The sequence below is a fragment of the Streptopelia decaocto genome (genome assembly GCF_964273445.1).
Source record: "Streptopelia decaocto genome assembly, chromosome: 1".
In the NCBI taxonomy this organism is placed as follows: Eukaryota; Metazoa; Chordata; class Aves; order Columbiformes; family Columbidae; genus Streptopelia; species Streptopelia decaocto.
This window is the reverse complement of record NC_138663.1, coordinates 139,810,487-139,832,504: the sequence shown is the minus strand read 5'-3', so window position 1 is coordinate 139,832,504 and position 22,018 is coordinate 139,810,487. Positions and strand designations below refer to the sequence as shown.

The window sequence follows — 22,018 nt, the reverse complement described above, 5'->3', positions numbered from 1 at the left end:
TCTCCCTCCACAGCCACAATGGCCAAAGCAGAGCCTGCCAGCAACCAGCAGCCACGCAGGCAGCACCCGAGGGGTCAGTGGGAAGAGTGCCCATGGGGATGCGAGAGTGAGAAGGGAGTTGGTGCATCCTCCGCTCCCCTGAAAACTGGCTGAACAGCCCACCTCCCTTCGCAGTTTCACACACCGTCTGCGAGACACACAAAGGCACAGGCAAGCACACTCTCACAGCAATTGCCATGTTATTGTCTACTAGAAGAATTAACCAGCTAATAACAGCAAGAGGGAGAAGGTTATTTCACCCAGAACTCAGATTTTACCCATCCCACAGCCAATCTTTCTCAATGCATATCTTACTGATGGCAGTATGCTCTCCCTCTGCGCAGAAGTACACATGCACATATACATGCATGACAAATCAGCATTTTTTCACAATGCAAATAAACTCCACGAGACTGATTCTGCCCAAGCACCATGGCATAGGAACATACAGCTAGTGTGGGCAGCTCGGATACAGCAGGTTGCACATCAATGGAGAGACCTCTAGGGTCAACCCAGGCATGTGCAGTCTATTGTCCACAGAGCACAAATGCCCTTATGGAACTGCTCCTAAAAAAGTACTTTGAACTGCTCAGTACGGGCAACAATTTACAGGCAGAGTGTGCCAAACCCCAGAAACACTGGTTTTCTTATAACTGCAGGTCTAGGCTACTAGTTTTTTAATGGCTGCAGATTATGTGAATTCCTGCATAATCTGAAAGGAGCTCAGGCACTTGAGACCAAATGAACGGAGGTGTGTGTACAGCACCACCTCCTGTGGAGAGTTTTACTCACAGTACTTCCAGTGATGTGAATAAGGCCTTCACTGACTGGTTTTTAATTTGCCTTCACTTCTTCAAGGAGGCACATAAACCATGAAGTCCAGTAGCCACACCACCTTGTGTCAAGTACTTCGATTCAAACTAGTCCAGGAATGACTAACTTCAAGGAAACTTGTTTTGTCTAGAGAATGATGATTCATCAGATCAATGGTTTGCAAGTACCTATTTCAAGAAGATATTTATCAGAAATGTTCCTCAGGTCAAAGGCAGTGAGTTGAGAAACAGAATCATCTTTCACCACGGGTACATGAAAGACATACACAAAACCATCTCCAGTCTGTTAAATGGAGCACTCACTTGGCATATAAAAACAAGCATGTTCCAGTCTTTGTCTGAATCAGAAGCAACACAAATGCAAGTGAGTACTGTAATTGTTTGCTTGCTCTAAATAGTACCTGCTTTATATAAAATAGAAAAAAACTGACAAGAGGTAGAGCAATACCTAATTTGCATGTAGGAAACAAATGCAAACCCCTGCTCTGAATGAATGTCCTGTGCAACATCAGCTGATCAGAAAAATTAAGAAACTGCTGCTTTAGCCTTCACTTATGAAACCCCATCATCTCATAAATACTCCACATCTATCAAACTTCCTTCTCTACTTCCTCCCATCTTTCCTCACTGATGACAAGACTGAGAAAACAAACTGTTCTGAGCTATTAGTCTATTGCCACTTGTGAAAATACATTTTGTACTGATATGAGGACACACAAGTCTATGAAATGAATAAGTAAGTGCCTGACTCAGTACGTCAAAGAGCTCATCCAAGAGGCTTCAGGGCAATGTTCACCCTCCTTCTATATCACTAAAATAGGAATAAAAGCAGCAGTTACAGCTTTACAACTGAAAATACACTGATTTTTCCGTTGTGGCCAGTTGCACTTTAGGCTCAACTGCATCTCTCCTTCTCTCTTGAGCCAAATAGAGTTATTTATTAATTCCGGTATGCTTTCGTCACTGTCTAAAACGTGAAGTAGTTTGTAAAACAAAGATAGGAGTTAAGGGTCAAACTGCTGGGAACAAGTGCTGGCGTTTGCTTTTTGGGGTTGGTCTGTTTGTTTATTTGTGGCTTTTATAAGATTAAAAGTGAACTTTCCTTTTTTCCAGGTCCATGGAAAAGAGGTCTAACATAAAAAAAAAAAAAATCAAAAAACTGCTGTACTACATTAATTAGTGTTCTAAAACTAGGTGCACAAGCTGACCATTACTGAGTTAACTAGTCCTTACTGTTCCCAAGACAGCATTGTTCTCTCTCCTTTCCCTGATCCTTGATCATGATCCTTGATCATGATTTTGGGGAGAAAGGTCCCTACCTTGCCCTTCCTAGTGACCTTTAACTGAGAATGAACCACCAAAGTCACCTGGAGTTTGGTTATTAACTTCAGCAAGCATTTGATCTAGCCCTCAGCTACTTATGTCATCTCCTCTAAGATGTCAAGGACATCGTTCCATTTATGGACAATAAGACAGCAGATGCCATTGCAAACACTTCCCAAATTTCAGTTAGATCTTAAACTGTGGGTGATGAAAACTACAGAAAAGGGCAAAGAAATAAGCAGTATCTGGTATTAGGGGTACCTGAGTCCTTAGGAAAGCACTGGTGTAATCCCTTCTGCAGAGGAACATGCCTTTTTTGTGCTTCCATAAATACTGTGCATCTAAGGCCCATGATGGGACTAACCAGTAGGTTAACCAGTCATATCCCCTTTCCACCTCTGTTTGGTTGTGGAAGTTCAAAAGTCATAAAACAAATTAACACACAGACCAACCTACTCAGCTTCCTATCCATATTTTGACCACCTTGTCTCCAAGGTCCTTTGGGCACTGCTGACCCTGCAGATGTGCACACCAAACATGTGGCCACAAAGGAGTCAGCATTGGGGCAGGGACCTCTAATAAGCCGCTTAAGCATTAACAGCCTAAGTGTTCCACACACCAGCCAACACACACAGCTCAGGCTTTCTTTGTATTAATACAAACCCATTGGGTTCAGTTGGAGCTCGGAGATACTGGGGCTTCCACTCTGAAGCTCTCAGACCTCTAAGGAGAAGCTGCACTGGAAATGGGAACTTCTGGAAGAGGATGATTCAGCCATCAAACATCATCAAGGTTGGACAGAAGCTCTGAATCAAAGGCAGTAAACATATTTATTCGCACTATATCAAACTGGTTCTGCCTGCTTTGGGGCTGTAACAGGTCCCTGAGGCCCACCTCTCTGGTTCACCAGGAGTAGGCTTATATCATAGCTTCCTCTCTCCAAGGAAGCTTACTGGGTTTCAGAAGAGTATCAAGCTATTTCCTATTTCGGATAAAACAAACAAAGAAAGAAACAAACAAAGAACAACAAAACCACCACCACCACACAACTTGAAACCAAGCCAAACCAAACAAAAAAACCACCACAAAACATGAAAACCAATCAAGCAACCCACCCCTGAAAACACCCAACAACATACATATAGTGGGAACTGAGGAGGAAAAAGTGTTAGAAATGTTGTGTCGATATTTGTAAAAATGATTCTGCAGTTTGCTTTCTAAAATTTGTTGCATTTAGTATTTTATTTTGGAGAAGAGAAATACAAATCAGAACATCTTCATAGAGAATTTCAGAGCCAAATACTTTCATGCCAAAATTTGCAAAGTGGCTTAGCCAAGGTCAGATAAAATGAGCACCAGAATTAGAAATGAAACTCAGTAGTCCCTAGCTCTTGTGCCTGAATTCAGATTGCCAAACTTACCTTTCATCAGTAAAACAGGAGTGCAAGAATTTGCATACAGGCTGTTTTTTGGAGCTACACTGGGTAATATCTGCAGCAGAGTATTAACACTGTAAAAAACAACGCCAGCTGAAGAAAGGAGACTGCTAGGGATGAATTCATTTTCTTTGAAGTTTAAAAAGGATTGTTCATCTTTGCAGTGTAAACCTAGTAGGTCATATTTTTCTCTGAAGTTTACTCCAGACTCTTCTACTAATCAGTTGTCCTACAATGATACTGTAAAGCTTTCATGGGAAAAGCAGCATTAACATTTCAGCAACAATAACACCTCCTACCAGAACATGGACATAACAAACACAGGCTAACTCCGTACTGAAAGAAGCCAGTGCCACTGCTACCTATTGATGGGGAGCCAACATAGCCAAGGTCATACTCCTAAGTGACAAGTGCCTTACCTATCTCTGAATTCACCGCCTCTGAGGCTGAGAATAACTGCTCTAATTAAACTCAGGATATTAAAATATTCAGTTATCCATTGAAGAACGAAAACGTGTTTCCTAGAAACGTTAGTCTGGCCCAGTTCCCTTCCGTGGTTGCCTCTTGTGCCACTCAGTTGTTGTGCTGCAGCCCAGCACGTACAGCGCCGTTAGAGCTGTTGGGGCTGAGGGGGGAGAAAGGTCTGGCTTTGGTGACTGGATTTGGGCTTCTCTCACAGAAAAGCTCCCTGAGGAAAATGTCCTTCCCAAGGACGATCTCTGTGTACACTGCTCAATTTCTTCTTCATCAGGTGTATCAAGCCCTTGCACTTAAGCAAATCCAGAGGTTATTTTTTATTTTGCTTACCTAAGTTTTCAGGCAACTACATTTCTTACAGAACACAGATCTAAAGATACTCCAAGAATTAAACTGTTAGCAGTAAAAAGGTTTCTATAGTTTACATTACAATGCTTATTTGCCAAACAATCAGAATGAAACATTTGCTGCTCTATTCACTCATTAAAGAACATTTACCAATGCTCTTTACAACTGCTGGCTTAACTTGGACTGTTATAGAAGAAACTACAGACATATGAAGAGCCATATTTTGTGTACAATTATGCCTACAGTAAAAAAAAACCCAAAAAACAACAAAACTTAAACCCCCCTCTGCAAAAAAAACCCACCTATCAATAAAAGATGGCTAAAATGACCAGCCTGCAATGGGAACTGCAACATGTGTAGTCAGAGTAATACTAGATCAATAATTTAGCTTATAATTCAACTGTGGGATTCAAAGGACAAACACATGAGTGAAGACCTTGAGAAAGAACTCCAGCCTCCATTTTTTTTCTGGAGAAGCAATTCAACTGTTTGGTCCCACCCACCTCACTTATATTAACAGTAGCTGTAAACTCAGTTTAAACAACTAGCAAAATGAGGTTATAACTGCTTTGCACCAGCATAAAGTAGACAGACTGTGGACACGAGAGAGAGAATTCTGCTGAAGTACTAAAATGCTCTGTGAGTGTTGATGAGATTTTCATTTTTCCCTTGCAGGCTATGCCTTTTTTTCTGCTGCCATCCCACGACTAAGGGATTTTAGGCATGTGGTGACAAATACCTGTTTGCTTGTCTAAATCCAGTCCCTTTGGGCAGGAACTAGAAATTGTCAAGTTTATCAACAGCTTGGAAATGGTCTAAAAAGCTGCAACTTTGTTGATAGTGGTTGCCATTCTCAGTACTGAATTTCACTAGTTTATTCCTTAAACTAGATGCAATTTCCTGGCGAACAGCACTTAAACCTACAGATCTGATTTTATTGCATGAAGGGAGATGGTGATGTAGTTAGCTCTTCCTCTCCTCAATGGAAACACCATTTTGGCAGTGTAATATTATCCAAGCTAAGAAATCCCTTGCTGCTCCATCACTCTGCTATAGTCTGACAGCAAAACACTCACAAAAACATGTAGATGGGAAAACAAGCTGTGCATGAGCTGGAAAAACAACTGCATTGATGCAGAGATCCATCACTTACACACCAGTTCAGCCCCCTTGTACAAACCTTAGTTTTGAGGCATGGAATTAATGTGAGAGACCTTGTTCTGGTTTTCATAGTGAGTACGTCTGTCTTCACAAACTCCCTTAAATTAACATTTTCGCATTTTATTGAACTTTAATGAAAGCATACAAAACCAAAATCAGACAACAATTAACAAGTTAATATAAAAAACAGGAAATACCAACCGATGTGCAGAATTATGACTACCTACAAATAAACCTGGACCCTATCTGGAGAATTTTATTCCCTAGTGCCTGTAATACTCCAAGCCCTAGACAAGCTCACTGTAGAGACAAGCCAGATCAGAAGTCATGGTGGTCATCCAAGAAGGTGTCCCTGCAGGAGCACTGTTCAGTGCTGATATCCACTCCCAAGGACACAATCAATCAAAGAGAAGATTCTTGACTTTCATTTCATTAAATACTTAATTGTACTATACCCACTCAAGAAAATTGCATGGATGAATTTTTTTACAGTATCAGAATTAACTGAGTTAAATGCCTTTAATTAACTCTGCTTTTGTTTCTAGTTGATCACTGGTCTCCAACACAATTATTCCACATATAAAGCACTTCAACAGCTTAAAATAGTGTCAGGTATAGATTTTCACTTTAAAACTTCCTATGATATAAAAGCACATGTTTGTCTAGCAGGTCTTACCTCCAAAAGTCCATCTTCAGGTAGGTCTGTGCAGTGGACAGCATTCTGAATCTTGTTCTTCCCAAAGACAGCACGCAGAGTTCCAGGTCGGAGATGTCGAGCTATTTCCTATTGAACACAAGAAAACCAAAAAACTTCTGTAAACCACGCTCTTCCTTTATATCATGGACGCAAAAGAATGTTATAAAGTAAAACATCATTGTGCTATTAATATATGTGTGGTACACTACGAAAGAAAATGAAGAGGGAAATCCCAGCTTGCACTATACACATACACAACTGCTGAAAAACCATGACCAAGATTGTGAAAACTAATTGCTTGAAACTGGGCCAATCAAACCACCCCAGGTGAAATGCAGGACCCTTCATATTACAGACACACCTTCCTGGCACTTGTATTAATATGATTAGCTGAAGTTAACACCTTTGAAGCTCTCAAGCACAGAATGTGCTGTCCTTAGTGAGCAGACATGAGAGTACCACCTTGCAGACTGCATCCCCAAACACCGCCTCAGAACCTGACATTTGTGAAGCCCAGATACAGAACAACCTCTCCATCTCCTCCTCTGAAGTGCTCCTCTGACACTGTGACTAGTGCCAACATCTGATCCCCTCTGAGGATTAGTCCAGACTCTATGTCTTTCTCTGTTCTTTGAAGTTGATATTTCAATACTTCATCTACAATGTCAAACGCTTCCTTGGCCTCTTAGAGTATTTCTCTTACTACAGCAGATATCACTCAGGTTCTGAGACAACGTTGTTCCCCTACCTCTTTACTATGGTATATCTCCCATCTTATACCACAGAGGACTGCCCCTTCATCATGCTCCTTCTTTCAATGAATAATGCAGTCCTGCTGTATTTCTTTGCACTATCATTTTGCAGTGTTGTCTTTTAACTCCTTTCCTATGGCAACTGTGTTACACCTTGTTGGCCTCTCTTACTAACACCCTGAAGCTCTCCTCCAAGCCTTCCTCATGCACAGTGTGCCTCCTTCTAAAATTCAGTGGTGACAGCATTAACCCAGTTTTCCCTCTTTAAAATCCTTTGGACATTTTTCCATGAGTGCTTCCCGAGCACCACTGCCTGTGAGGGGGTAGGCTGATGACAAGCTCACACTAGAGCTACTGATCAAAAAAAAGCATTCTTCCTTGCCAACAGAGCCTACATCACATCAGCCTCTTCCTGAAAAGGCACTGGGTACATTAGGGTGTAATTATATTGGAAGAGTCCGGCATGGTTTCACTGTGCCACTCCCAGCTGTTTGTTTCGGTGTCACAGCTGGAGGTTTCTGCCCCGACAGCCGAGTCACCAGACTGGATTGTCCAAGCGTTTCTTAACCTTTAGTGTCAAATGGGTTCAAAGTGACATCAGCAGTGCCTCTTGGCTGACCTGGAAAACCTTGCAGAGGTAGAGGGGAGAACCACTTGCATGACGCACACTCGCTTCTGGGGTGGCAGTCAATGTTCTAAGCTGGTTCCAAAAGACCTCACAAGAGTGATATCTGACAACACGCTTTAGGCACTTTCCAGCTTCACTTGTTGTGTCTCATTACTAAACTAAGACTATTGAACTTAAAGGGCAAGACCTTCTCTTGCCCCAGGAAGTCCTAGATATTCCCCTGTAATAACAATTATGGTGATCTGTTACCCAACTGGAAGACAATTAAACTACTTTAATGATGGGAGTATGTCTAACCCAAAACATGCTAGGAGGAGAAGTTTCAGCTCCCCATTGTTACTCTGTGTACGTCACAGGTTATATAGGACCTTTGGATATGGATATCAAGGATATTTGCATAAGATACACTCAACATCAAACAAGTTTGGCTGCAGAGGAAAGTTCAAGAGTTTCACTTAAAAAAAAAAAAATAAACCTCCTCTACCTGGTCGTCATTAAAAGCTTGTGATAAGAAAGTCTGCTGGAGAAACAAAGTTCCATGCCAGTTAACTATAGCTGTGTGACACTTTAATCAAGCCTTCCTTGTGATTGTTGATTCCAGTAACAGCTAGCTATCAGGAAGCTAGCAACAGCACTAGGCTTTCAATTATTTGAAGGAAAGTTTGGGCATGTTGGAAAAAATTATTATGGCCACGAAACCTTTGGAAACATATTAGCAAGAAACAGCTCAGATCTAAAAAACCAAAGCTTGCTATTTCATATACTGTTTATTTCATAAAATCATAAAACTGTTTAGGTTGGAAAAAACCTTTAAGATCATAAAGTCCAACCATAAACCTAAGACTGCCAAGTCTACTCCTTAACTATGTCCCTAAGCACCACATCTTTTAAACACTTCCAGGGATGGTGGCTCCACCACTTCCCTGGGCAGCCTGTTCCAGTGCCTGACAACCCTTTCACGGAATAAATGTTTCCTAATATCCAATACAAACCTCCCCTGGTGCAACTTGAGGCCATTTTGTCTCATCCTGTCACTTGTTACTTGGGAGAAGAGACCAACACCCTCCATGCTACAACCTCCTGTCAGGTAGTTGTAGACAGTGATAAGGTCTCCCCTCAGCCTCCTTTTCTTCAGGCTAAACAGCCCCAGTTCCCTCAACTGATCATCAGATTGGTACTCCAGACCCTTCACCAGCTTCACCGCCCTTCTCTGAACTCTCTCCAGCACCTCAATGTCTTTCCTGTAGTGATGAGCCCAAATCTGAACACAGGATTGGAGGTACGGCCTCATCAGTGCCAAGCACAGGGGGATGATCACTTCCATGTCCTGCTGGCCACACTATTCCTGATACAAGCCAGGATGCTGTTGGCCTTCTTGGCCACCTGGGCACACTGCTGGCTCATGTTCAGCTGCTGTCAACCAACACCCTCAGATCCTTTTTCGCCAGGCAGCTTTCCAACCACTCTTCCCCCAGCCTGTAGTGTTGCCTGAGGTTGTTGTGACCCAAGTGCAGGACCCAGCACTTGGCCTTGTTAAACCTCATACAGTTGGTCTCAGTCCAACAATCCAGCTGGTCCAAATGCTGCTGAAGGGCCTCTCTACCCTTCAGCAGATCAACACTCCCACCCAATTTGGTGTCATCTGCAAACTTACTAAGGGTGCACTCAATCCCCTCATCCAGATCATTGCTAAAGAGATTAAACAGAACTGGCCCTAATACTGAGCCCTGGGGAGCACCACTTGTAACCCGCTGCCAAATGGATTTGGTTCTGTTCACCAGAACTCTTTGGGCCTGGCCATTCAGCCAGTTCTTTACCCAGCGAAGAGTATGCCTGCCCAAGCTATGAGCTGCCAGTTTCTCCAGGAGAATGCTGCGGGAAATGGTGTCAAAGACTTTACTAAAGCCCAGGTAGACAACATCCACAGCCTTTCCCTCATGCATTAAGTGGGTCACCTTCTCATAGAAGAAGATCAGGTCGGTCAAGCAGGACCTGCCTTTCATAAACCCATGCTGACTGGGCCTGATCACCTGGTTGTCCTGTATGTGCTGTGTGATGGCATTCAGGATGATGTGCTGCTACTGACAGGCCTGTACTTCCCTGAACCCTCCTTCCTGCCTTTCTTGTAGATTTGCTGACCTCCAGTCAACTGGGATCTCCCCGGTTAGCCAAAACTGCTGATAAATGATTGAAAGTGGCTTGATGATCACCTTTGCCAGCTCCCTCAGCACCCTGGATGGATCCCATCTGGCCCCGTAGGCTTGTGTGTGTCTAAGTGGTGTAGCAGGTCACCAACCATTTCCCCTTTGATTACTGGGGCTTCATACTGCTCCCCATCCCTGTCTTCTGGCTCAGGGGGCTGGGTACCTGTAGAACAACTGGTCTTAATATTAAAGACTGAGGTAAAGAGGCATTTAGTACCTCACCATTTCCCTCATCCTCCATCACTATATTTCCCCCTGCATCCACTAAAGGATGGAAATTCTCCTTAACCCTCCTTTTGTCTCTCATGTATAGAAACATTTTTTTGCTGCCTTTTACAGCATTAGCCATATTAAGTTCTAGTTGGGCTTCAGCCCTTCTAATTTTCTCCCCGCATAACTTCACAGCATCCCTGTAGTCCTCCTGAGTTGCCTGCTCCTTCTTCCAGAGGTCATAAATTCTCCTTTTATTCCCCAGTTCCAGTCAAAGCTCTCTATGCAGCCAGGCCAGTCTTCCCTGCTCATCTCCTCATCTCCTGGCACATGGGGACAGCCCGTTCCTGCATCTTTAAGACTTTCTTCTTGAAGAGTGACCAGCCTTCCTGGACTCCTTGTCCTTCAGGACTGCCTCCCAAGGGACTCTGTCAACCAGCCTCATAAACACATCAAAGTCGGCCCTATGGAAGTCCAAGGTAGCAGTTCTGCTGACCACCCTCCTTACTTCTCCAAGAATAGAAACTCGATCATTTCATGATTCTATGTCTAAAGTGGCCTTTGACCATCACATTGCCCGCAAGTCCTTCCCTGTTTACAAATAACAGGTCCAGTGGGTGCCTTCTGTAGTTGGCTTCCTGACCAGCTGGGTCAGGAAGTTGTCTTCCATACACTCCAGGAGCCTCCTAGACCGTTTCCTCTCTGCTGTGTTGTATTGCCAGCAGGCATCTGGTAAGCCGAAGTCCTGCCTGAGAACAAGGGCTAGAGATCATGAGACTTCTCCCTTCTGCCTGCAGAATATTCCATCTGCCTCTTCATCTTGGTTGGGTGGTCTGCAACAGACTCTCATCAGGATATCTGCTTTGTTGCCCTTCCCCTTGATTCTCACCCACAGACACTCAACCCTGTCATCACTCTCAGCAAGCACCAGACAATCAAAACACCTCCTAACATACATGGTTAGTCCACCTTCTCTCCTTTCCTGCCTATCCCTTCTGAAGAGTTTATAGACATCCAATGCAGACTCCAGTTGTGCAAGTCATCCCAACATGTTTCCATGATGGAAACTATTATGACAGTTTTCCTGATTCACAATGGCTTCCAGCTGCTCCTGTTCATTGCCCATGCTGTGTTTATTGGCATATATGCACTTCAGCTGGGCTACGGAACCCACTACCTTTTTGAGGGGAGAAGCCCTAATTCCCACGTGACCATTCTCAGGTCTTTCCCTCATTTCTAACTCATTAAGAACCCTCGTCTCTTCTACTGCATGCTTCTCCATCCCCTACCTCCACTAATAAGGCAGACCAAAGGACCTCATTAGCACCCCATCCCCAAGTTTATGTCTAGTGAGCCTGGTTTTCTCCCCTTTCCCCTTCAAATCTAGTTTAAATGTCTTTCAATGAGCCCTGCTAACTCCTGTCCAAGGATCCTTTTCCCACTTTGAAACAGGTATGCTCCCTGTGTCACCAGCAGGCCAGGTGTTATGTAAACCAACCCATGATCAAAACACCAAAAATTCTGCTGGTGACATCAGTCTTGTAGCCAGGTACTGATGTGCTGGGTTTTCCTGTATCTGCCGCGTCATTCCCTACAACGGGAGGGATAGAGGAGAAACTCTATTTCCTATCCATCAAACTCTTTTGCTCAAACTGTTCCATCCTCCAAGGTGTCCAAAAATTCTGCTTCTTATGAAACTTTCCCAAGTTTTCTCTTGACTCATCTTCCTCACTAAACCCATTTTTTTTTCCTTCTCTCTTTAAAAGCAGCTATGGCCTCCTGACTTTTCATTTGTCCTAAGCTCTCATTTCTACTTCACAACTTCATAACAGAAGACCTCATGTTTCTTCTCTCAGACTCTCACTAACACAGCAAAAGCTCCTAATGCTGCTGTACACAATCTCCTGTTCTTCCTTCATTTTTTCAAGGCAGGTTACTACACATTCTCCTGCCCTCCTGAAACTCACCAGTCATCGTTCACTATCTTGCACTTCCAGTATAAGCTGGGGAATGACCTACTAGAGAGCAGCGTAGGGAAAAGGGACCTGGGGGTGCAGGTGGACAGCAGGATGACCATGAGCCAGCACTGTGCCCTTGTGGCCAGGAAGGCCAATGGCATCCTGGGGTGTATTAGAAGGGGTGTGCTTAGTAGGTCAAGAGAGGTTCTCCTTCCCCTCTACTCTGCCCTGGTGAGACCACATCTGGAATATTGTGTCCAGTTCTGGGCCCCTCAGTTCCAGAAGGACAGGGAACTGCTGGAGAGAGTCCAGTGCAGAGCCACGAAGATGATTAAGGGACTGGAGCATCTCCCTTATGAGGAAAGGCTGAGGGAGCTGGGGCTCTTTAGCTTGGAGAAGAGAAGACTGAGGGGTGACCTCATTAATGTTTACAAATATATAAAGGGTGAGTGTCAGGAGGATGGAGCCAGGCTCTTGTCGGTGACAGCCAATGGTAGGACAAGGGGTAACGGGTTCAAACTGGAACACAAGAGGTTCCACTTAAATTTGAGAAGAAACTTCTTCTCAGTAAGGGTATCAGAGCACTGGAACAGGCTGCCCATGGAGGTTGTGGAGTCTCCTACTCTGGAGACATTCAAAACCCACCTGGACACATTCCTGTGTAACCTCATCTAAGTGTTCCTGCTCCGGCAGGGGGACTGGACTAGATGATCTTTCGAGTCCCTTCCAATCCCTAACATTCTGTGATTCTGTGAAAAAGGACTCATTCTGTTCTGCGTGGGATTGCATTAGATCAGAAGTACACAAAGGTAGGTCGTCCAGCACTTTACATTGTTAGCACATATTAATATATACTCTTCTGCTCCATTACAGGAAGTTCGTGAAGCATTTTATTTATAGGGCATCATCTGCAACAACAAGGAGATACAAACATAATAGTGGGGTTTGGGTTGGCTTCCCCACATCCCTCCACCCCTTTTAAACCTCTTTTTCCCAAACTTTCTGCTGAGTCTAGTTTCTGAAGTACATGTTTTGTGTACTGGTTTTCAAAAACTTCTTGAAAGGAGTTGAGACCCCAATGATGGAGGTGCTAAGAGCAGCTATAGCTTTACCACATGCGTGAGAGGAGACTAATGTGTGCATGGAACTTCACGTACCTGTGTAAATGGGGATGCCATGAACTCACACCTCATGTACAGAATACACTGCTTGTGGCAAAACAAACCAGGAGTGCTGAAGCAAAAGGCTTCATTCTCTTTGGTCTTATTCATCAGCCTATTTGATCAAACCGTCCGGGCTGGGCTTTGATCTACAGCTAGCCCTTTGAAGATCCTTGTTCTACACAAGATACAGATGCATATATTTCATGTTTCTCTTGATCATGTAACTGTGCCCAGTGCAACACTGTCTGTATGAAGAACTTAGCACATTCTAAAACCTTTCTATTTCTATACAAGTGAAGGGAAACAAAAATGTCACCATTGCCAGTAATATGTCAAAAATTAGACTAAAAAATCATAAACATACTCATGAGCAAAGCTCATGAACCACTTTTCCTTTAAATGGCCATTTTTTTCATGGGCTGGATGGGAAGTTATATAACAACTATCCCAGCCAAAACTGCAGATTTCAAGAAAATTTGGCCAGGTTTTTAAAAGCACCTGCCCTGAACACTTAACTGGGTATCTAGAAAGGTTGCAAGGCCACTGCTCTTACACATTTCTATGTGCTTTGTTGTTGTTTACATGGCATTCAAGGAAAAGCCAAAGAGACGACCACTGACTCTGTGCAGCAACCATTCCTTCCCTCCTCAGTGGGAAACAGCACAAATTCCAAACAGACCAAAAAAAAAAAAAAAAAAAAAAAACACGGAACTTTTATAACCTACAATTTTGTTCTACTTTAACATGAATTACAACAACAGGAATTTGAAAATTCATTACTGGTCCTTTTGAGTGAAGCAGAATAAAAATAAGAGAGTCTGCGATCAAACCCTCTCCTGCACACAGTGTGGTCCCAAGGCAGGTTCATTCTTTTAGGTTTGCTTTCAGGCCAGCAGAACCCAGAGGACTTCTTGGGCTGCAACAAACTCCATGCAGTCCCCTCTAAGTCCTCATAAAACACCTTGTTTTCCTTCTCTATCTGAGCCCTGACTGCTCATCTGCTCCTTGCTCTTCTTGGCATTCCTTATTCATCAGTCTTTCTGAAGGCTTTATGTTGACTTGGTCTCCTCACTTCTGCTTTCCTCACTCTGCACTCCTGAAGCTTTTTGCTTCTACAGTTCTCCATCCTCCACTGCTGTCATGGAAGAGATGGTGCCTCTTTCCCCTTGAGGGTGCCAACTGATCCAGAAGGCAGTAGCCAGCCTCAGGCAAATAAGCAAGTGCCTTTCACCTTTTAAGGACCAGCTACACCCTTGTCAAGAGATCAGAACACACAGAACAAACAGAATAATGTAAATTTCGCCACTCACCCTGGAATTTGCCTGGCTGAACTTTAGCCACCAGAAAGCTGACTGCCTTGTCCAAGCGAGGCACCTGAGCTTCCTCCGTAGGGAGCAGAGGGTGAAAAACCCTTTCAGGGGTAAAAAAGACTTTTGCAATACAACAGCTATGTAAGGTAGGCAGGATAAGTGGCTCTTTTCTTCCCATCAGTACAGCCCTCCAGGTGGCTTTCATTTTTAGGGGATTTTATCAGGAGTCATATCACACACTTGGTTGCAGCAGAGAGCTGCACAAAATACTCATTGCTACAGATGCCACCATCAAGAGGTAAAATGACAGAAGCAGCACAGCCTCTGTCTTGCAGAATACAATACCAGATAAGCATCTCCTGTAACACTTATTCAAACTAAGAAACATCATTATTGTTACTGTGGGAACAACCTCAGTTGATCAGTCTGATATATCCCTTGCAGAAGCTCCCATTCAAAGACAAAGGCTTAACTGTCAAAATGAAATCTGTGGTCATATATGATCTTGTGTATGACACCACAAGGGTTAGCCTGCCTCAGATTGCTTCGCATGTTTTCTTTGCAGCCCATACTCCTTTCAAACTCTAGCAAAACAATTCTGAGGTGTGTGCTTCCCCTCTAGCTACATCAGCTCTGACCTGGTTCATATTCCCCAGTTTCATGTGATGAGCCACCTTACACTCAACATCAGCTGCTGCAGAACACAATGGCTTTCTACTCCTGCATCAATCTGAGGTCCATTTACTCATCCCTAAATGCAGTGCTAAGCCTTCTGTCTATCTTACAGGCAGAAAAATCTATATAAGATGGTGCCGTTGCCACTGTAAAATCTTTACCTGGGAAGAGCGCATTTTGCCCTGGAAACCTGGGGCTCGCCTTATTGAAAGGTACTTCCGAAAGTTTCTAAATACAAAACTAGGATGATGGTAAAAAGAATTACATTTCACAAACCAAACCAGAAGTCCCTTGTTGACAGAATGCCACGTTTTCTTTCTTTGTGTTCCACACAAGCTGCAGCAACGTCATATACAAATATGGAATCAGTATCAGTGGCCTTACGCACACTTCCAAGGGAGTCAGTGCTATCAGAAAGTCTTTTGTACTTTCTGCATATCACAAAAAAATAATCAAACTAAAACAATCCCCTCCAAACTAACCCACTCAACACTAAACACCCTTCATCTTTTAATCTTTATCACAAAACAAACTGATACAGAGGTTCTCAAGAATGTGGAAAGGTTACATTGAAAGTCTCTATAATATAATAGCTATGTACTTGAAACAGCATGGCTGTAAAGGTTTGGTCAGCAAATTAAATTATCTGACTCAGGCAACAGCAGCCAGATTTTCAATCGCAAGACTGTAAAAGGTGCACCTGAGGCTCACTTCCTTCCAAAATCAAACAGTTTTGCAACAGTAACAGCAAGTAATCAAACTATAGTTTATTTTGTTACAAAGGCTGACTCTGGTCTGAGTAAAATAAACAAAGAAAATATACATCCTGATGCTTTTCTTTTTATCTTAAAGTCAGCCTACCCTTGAACTACCAGTCTGAAGCTCTATTCTTTGGAAGTTTTGTAGTTTTGTTAATGAACCTAACATTATCTTCCATACTCCAGTGCTGGCATTTTTTTTCGGAAGCTGACAAGTCTGTAGCAGTTGTTACAGTCTCCTGGTCGCTCTCCACCCCCTGAGGCATGTTTATTCTCTCTGCTTCCCTTCTATACCTTCCCTACCACTCCTCCTCTCCAGCAGTCCAAAGGTTCTGCACCAACCCTCTGTGGACTCTCTGCTGTGGGCAGCAAACGTGGCACATTTGCCAGCCTGAGACAGCATTTTTACTGGTCTTGGTGTTTCTGGATGATGCTTAAGCAATTCTAATGATAACTGCCCTGCTCAGAAACTTATTTACTTTCATATTGGTGTGCCTATCTGCCATTGCCAATGGGCTGAATTTAGATAGGAGCAAGCTTCCATGCTTCTCAGTGAAGTGTAAACTAGACTGGATGGTGAAATCTTGAGGATAACTGACATACCAAATGTATGCTGGTCACAAAACAGGGATAAGGATAACAAAATCTAGCTATCTTGTTGTATTACCCAGGTGCAATAAAGGATATTTACATTACTTGACAAGTTGGAAGGAGGAAGCATTTAAGAACTGAAAAGCAACTAAGCCCACAAGACATCAGAGAACACAGTATAACTGTATATTTGATTATTAGTTTCTTTAAGCTTTAAAGGTGAAATATTGGTCCTATTGATGCTTTTCCAGTGCCTTTAAGGCATTCAGAATTTCATTCATTTATTGATTCACCTGTACAACAAGGATTAGAAAAATATTAGGCTGCAAGGGATATTTTGGAACTTCATCAATTCATTTTAGCAAAATATCTGGAAAGCCTCCAGTGAAAGTCACTATGAAGTTGCAAGACATTATTTTTAGTCTGCAGATGTCTTGGCTGAGTTTTCCCCTGTAAGAACAAGAAAAACTACAAATTACCTTTTCCTCTGAAATTTTTGAGATGGAATTTTACATTAACAAAAGTAGACCAGATACCTGACCTTTACACTTTGCAAAGCAGAAAAAAACTGGTTCAAAATTCTACCAAACTTCCCCAGCTGAACCAACTTCGGATCGTCCACTTCAACAGAAGATGCAGATGAACTGCAAGACAAAACTCACAAGCCTGCAGCAAACCCCAGAGATCCTTCTCATTCAGGGCCTGGCTTGGGAGAGAGCTTTCCCTTCCACTCTGTGTCCTCAAGCCTCTCCAGTCCAAGAGCAAGCTTCTCCTTGGAGGCAGGAGTGCTGCCATCTCTTCCCACACAGTTGTGAACAGCCTTGTTCTGACGGAAGGAATCACTCATTATTTGTGTTATAACTGTTTTTTGAAAGTCCCTGCTGTGTTCAGGGCTGGTTATACTAGTCAGGGTTCCTATATATACTAAAAGACAGATGGAAAACTTACACAAAGAGACACAAAGAACAGAAAATCAGAGCAGAATGGACCACATTTTTTGGAGTAGGTAACCAAGACAGGAACTCCTCGGGTGCACAAAGAAATACACATTACACAGGGATCATAAGTTCAGTGTCTAGGTCTCAGCTCACGTCTTTTGAATCCCATACCAGTTCCTCAACTATTCTCTCTCCCTGATTTAATGCTGCTTTAATTCCTGTGTAGCACTTCAACCATAAGCCACAGCCTACAAATTTCAGCCCATGCCAGGTCACGTAGGGGAACCTGAGAGCTGCCATGGGAATATGAAGAACCGCTGCTCACCTGTCTTCCACCCTGACCTCATTCTAGTCCCTTGATGCAGGAAGTCAAAGGATGCACAGAAAGGGAAAACTTCCTAGTAGGAATGTCCAAGAGAAGTCACATGTGCACATCAGATGCTGTCTATCATACTATAAAAAAAGCTACTAAAAATTCTGCTCAGGTGGCCCTGCAGTAGAAAAGAGAATGTCAGCCTAAACCAAACAGATCACCAAGTGGCACCCCAAATTATTCAGCATATTCTCAGCATTTGAATTAATCATTTTATATCTAGTTTTTAAAATGCCTTTGCTTAGTTAGTAGTGTCCACAGACAATGAGACCAGTGGTACAGAATGAAAACTATTACTGCAGCTGTTCTCATGGCTGTCAGCAATTGCAGAGAGGAGGATTCATAATAATAAAAAGAACAACAATAATAATACCCATCATCATCAGAAATGCAAAACTAGACTACCTACTTCTTTTTGTTAGAGAAGGGAAGGCTTAGGCCACAGTGTTTGTTTTCCCCCACTTTGAAGTATTCAATAATGTAGTTTAAGCAGAAAATAACCGCAAATATGCTCTGGCTACTGCATGTACCTCTTGCATTACTACAACAGCATGCAAAGCACCTAGGGAATTTCAGTCCATACACACCCTGTTGCAATGTACAGTACAAGGATACCACCTATACAACCTAGAAAGTCAACTGATCCCTCTTAGGGAAAACCCACTTGAGAAACTGATAAATCTCCTTCCAGCAGTGATCAGGTCCCCCCAGATCAACCCGTTTTGTGTACCGATTTCTCAACAAGAGTTCATAAGATACACCGTGATCTGCAGCTCCTTTTCTGTTTGCTTATTATTTGCTCTGCCACCAATTTATTAACCAAGCAGAGCCTGAATTGGAAGTCTTCTGAGATCAGGGTTTGATAGGTCTGATCATCCTCTTCACCTGGTTATTCCAAGGAATCTTAAAAAAAGAAAGAAAAAACCATGCACATCCAAGAACCGACTACTCATCAGCTGCTGACTGAAAGACAGGAAAACTTTGGGGACAGCGACAGTCAACCTCAGGATACTCAAGATCACAACATCATCATGGTAATATGGAGAAGTGCTCTGTTGCCCTTTTTCTACATGTTTGTAACTTCCTCTATTGCACATTTTCAACAAGCACTTTTGTGTGCTGACTCTTCTTAACTGCTTTTACAGTGTTCTAGAACAGCCTTTCCAGCCTGTTCTACCAGGTTCTACCTTGTTTTATTATTTTCTTTGGTTTTTTGTTTGTTTGTTTACTGTAGATGTTCCAGCCAGAAGTCGGGAAGAATTCAAGTGAAGGACAAGGCTATCTACAGTCAACAAAAACCTGAGTCAGGCATGTAAGCAAATACACAAGGTCACTGCGACCAGGATGCTAAGAAAGAGAAGGAGAAAAGAGTTGTTTAGTGCACTAACAGAATAATTTTCTTCCCCAGAGTGACCTCAGCACTTCCCATATCTTCTGGGAACACTGCTGCCTTTTTCCAAAGAAGGACTGAGGTTATAGAGAATTTGGGTTTTTGCTTGAATGCTTTTTTTCAGGGCTTGACTTTTTTATATTCAAAAACATCACTGTCCAATGTAAAAGAGTGATTTTCTGCCTTCTGTACCCAAATAGAACACAAGGGAAGCAAAGAAAACCACATAGACTGAAACTGAACCATCATGTTCTCAAAAAGGCTCTTACCTTGTGCCTTTATAGACTGAATAAATAATATTAATGAATCTTTTCTCAGAAACCTCAGCAGCTACAGCAGAACCATAATAGAACAGTCCAAAAGAGGCAAGGGGAAAAACAAACATAACGCAACAAAATAAAAAGAAAGGGAATCACCAAGGAAGGTAGATCTTGTGTGACTGCAGGAGACTACAACCTAGGAATTCTGATTGCCAGTCCTTTGTCTTACTGTGTTTTCACAAGGGAGAAGAATACTTTTATTTTTTGAAAGTGTCAAAACCCTCTCATTGGAGAGGTAAACTGCATTTTAATCCAGTGTAGCTGAAAGAAATAAGCCCTAGAAAGAACCCTGCAGATTACCTTTGATCCGCCTACTGGAGTAAAATTGCATTGTGTATTTGTCTATATCAGGCTGGTATCACATGATCACCTGATATGTTAGAAACCAACCTCTTTTTCTACAGTAGCACGAAACAAAACTTTTCTCCTTAAGTCACCTAAAATACGTAAGCAGAATTACAATAAAGATGGTATTTTGAAATGTATTAGCTAGCATTATTTAAAAAACAAGCCAAGCAAATACTAAAAGAAACCAGGCAAAGAAGCACTTTAAAAACTTTGTGTGGTCACCTTTAAAAAAAAAATATGATCCATCTATATCGGATACCAAATCTGTAACAACACTCTCTAAACAATTGCATATAGTCCAAAGCTTGGAGAGAGCCTAAACAGGAAGGCTCAACACAAGCAGGGTAAAAAAGCATTCATTTTGCAAAACAAGACATGCAGATGGACAGTTATAACCAAATCCTGCACAATCTGAAAAACCCCGTCCTCCTCAATGTTGAATAGACAAATTTATGTAACTCACAGCATTTATGAGAATCTTGTGTTCATCATTGACACTTAAAATACCACTTTTTTAATAACACCCACATACTATTTCAGGATGCACTCAGTCTGAGTGCAAAGGGAAGCTTTATGATCCCTAAGCCAGTCTTTCAGGCTTCTTTCACACCTACCTATAGATACAATTAGTCTTTGTGATTTCAGATCAGGCTAAATGTCTTCAGGTGTCTGCAGAGCTCAACAGTACAAAGTCCTTAACCAAGAACATGAGTTTTCTTAAAAAGTAAATATTCTAAGTGCAGCTTAGACTCTTAAAAAATAGCTAGCCCTATGATGCTTTGCAGGGAAAGCCCTAAAAACCTAGCTCCAGGGCACCCTGGCACATTCTTCTTTCTGGAGAGCAGCTAGGAGGTCTCTGTGGTGGCACAGCAAGGCAAGGAAGATCAGCAACCAGTGCTGTTAATGCCTTGTCGCACATCCCTGCTTTCCTGCAGTCCCTGGGCTCAAGTACAGCTTATCTCCTCTTACTAAAACAGGGCAAGCCATTCCAGCCTGGAACCAGGCACGAGTTGCCCAGGAAGAACCAGTTCAAAGCCAGAGACAGATTGACATAAGGGAAAGATGGGAACACAGATGGGAACCCTGAGGCTTCTGTAGCTGATGCTACTTTCCAGGAGGGCACTGAGAATTTGTGACAGAATGTTGTTAACTTCCTGAAAATGCCCAGAAATTGCAGTTAAGAAGATACCTTGTCGTCAGGGGGTGATAAAATATCATAGTGACAGGTAGCAGAGGAAACTACAAAAAACGCTACAAAGGCTAGAGGGGCTTTGGTAGCCAGCTGAGGGGGAAAAAAGCATTGCAGCATCTGGAAACAAGATGTAAATGTACTCCAGTTTCAGGCTTCTCCCAGAGGTCCCCAGCATCTTCTCTCCAGAGGTTGAAAGCAGCAGACTCCTCCAGCATCATGCCTCTGTGGCAGTAGTGGGCTTGATATCAGACAATGCAATATCTTTTATTATCTACTTTACCAAACAACTGTAATTTGTGACCACTAAATCTAAGTCAAATAACTTCCCATCCAGAATTTATTTAGGCAGAAATAGTAGCAGTGGTGACATGTTCAAGTCTGGTAGCTCTGGAGTCTTAGACAAGCAGTGGCAGATAAAAGATTTTTTTCAAACTGTAACCTTGCCAAGATGCCTCAATCACATTAGATTTAAAGCAGAGTTCGGTCTCGAGGGCTCTGTCAGTATTCAGTCTCCTGATGGAGACTGCCAGTCACCACTAATAACAGCAATTTTCAACACATATGCACCTACACATCAAGAATCAAAGTGAGCCTACAAACTCCAGTTCCACATGACATTGAACAGCCATCATATGACAGCAACCTTCAGGCAATAACAAGCCACATTTAAAGCAAACTACTTGCAAGCAAAAGGCTCCTCCACCACTACTAGTGCTCTCATTTTTGTTCTAATTTCCTCACAAAGACATGTTTCGGTGAGCCTGAAGTCCCTCTTCCTATCAAAGGACTTCTCATTGCCTGCAAAGCATCGCTTGGAGAAGACAGTATGCAAGAAATGGAGCTCTAAGCAGGTCACCCCAAAATTGCAAGCAGATCATGCACACATGCCACTAC

The 22,018-nt window shown here is 42.7% G+C and overlaps 1 protein-coding gene across 1 annotated transcript in view; it reads right to left on the bottom strand.

Moving 5' to 3' along the window:
* Positions 1–22,018, bottom strand: part of NME7 (NME/NM23 family member 7) — a 96,745-nt gene that overhangs the window by 11,179 nt on the left and 63,548 nt on the right. The window contains exon 11 of the mRNA XM_082075934.1: positions 6,294–6,401. Coding sequence (XP_081932060.1) covers positions 6,294–6,401 — 108 coding nt within the window. The remainder of the gene's footprint in view (positions 1–6,293; positions 6,402–22,018) is intronic.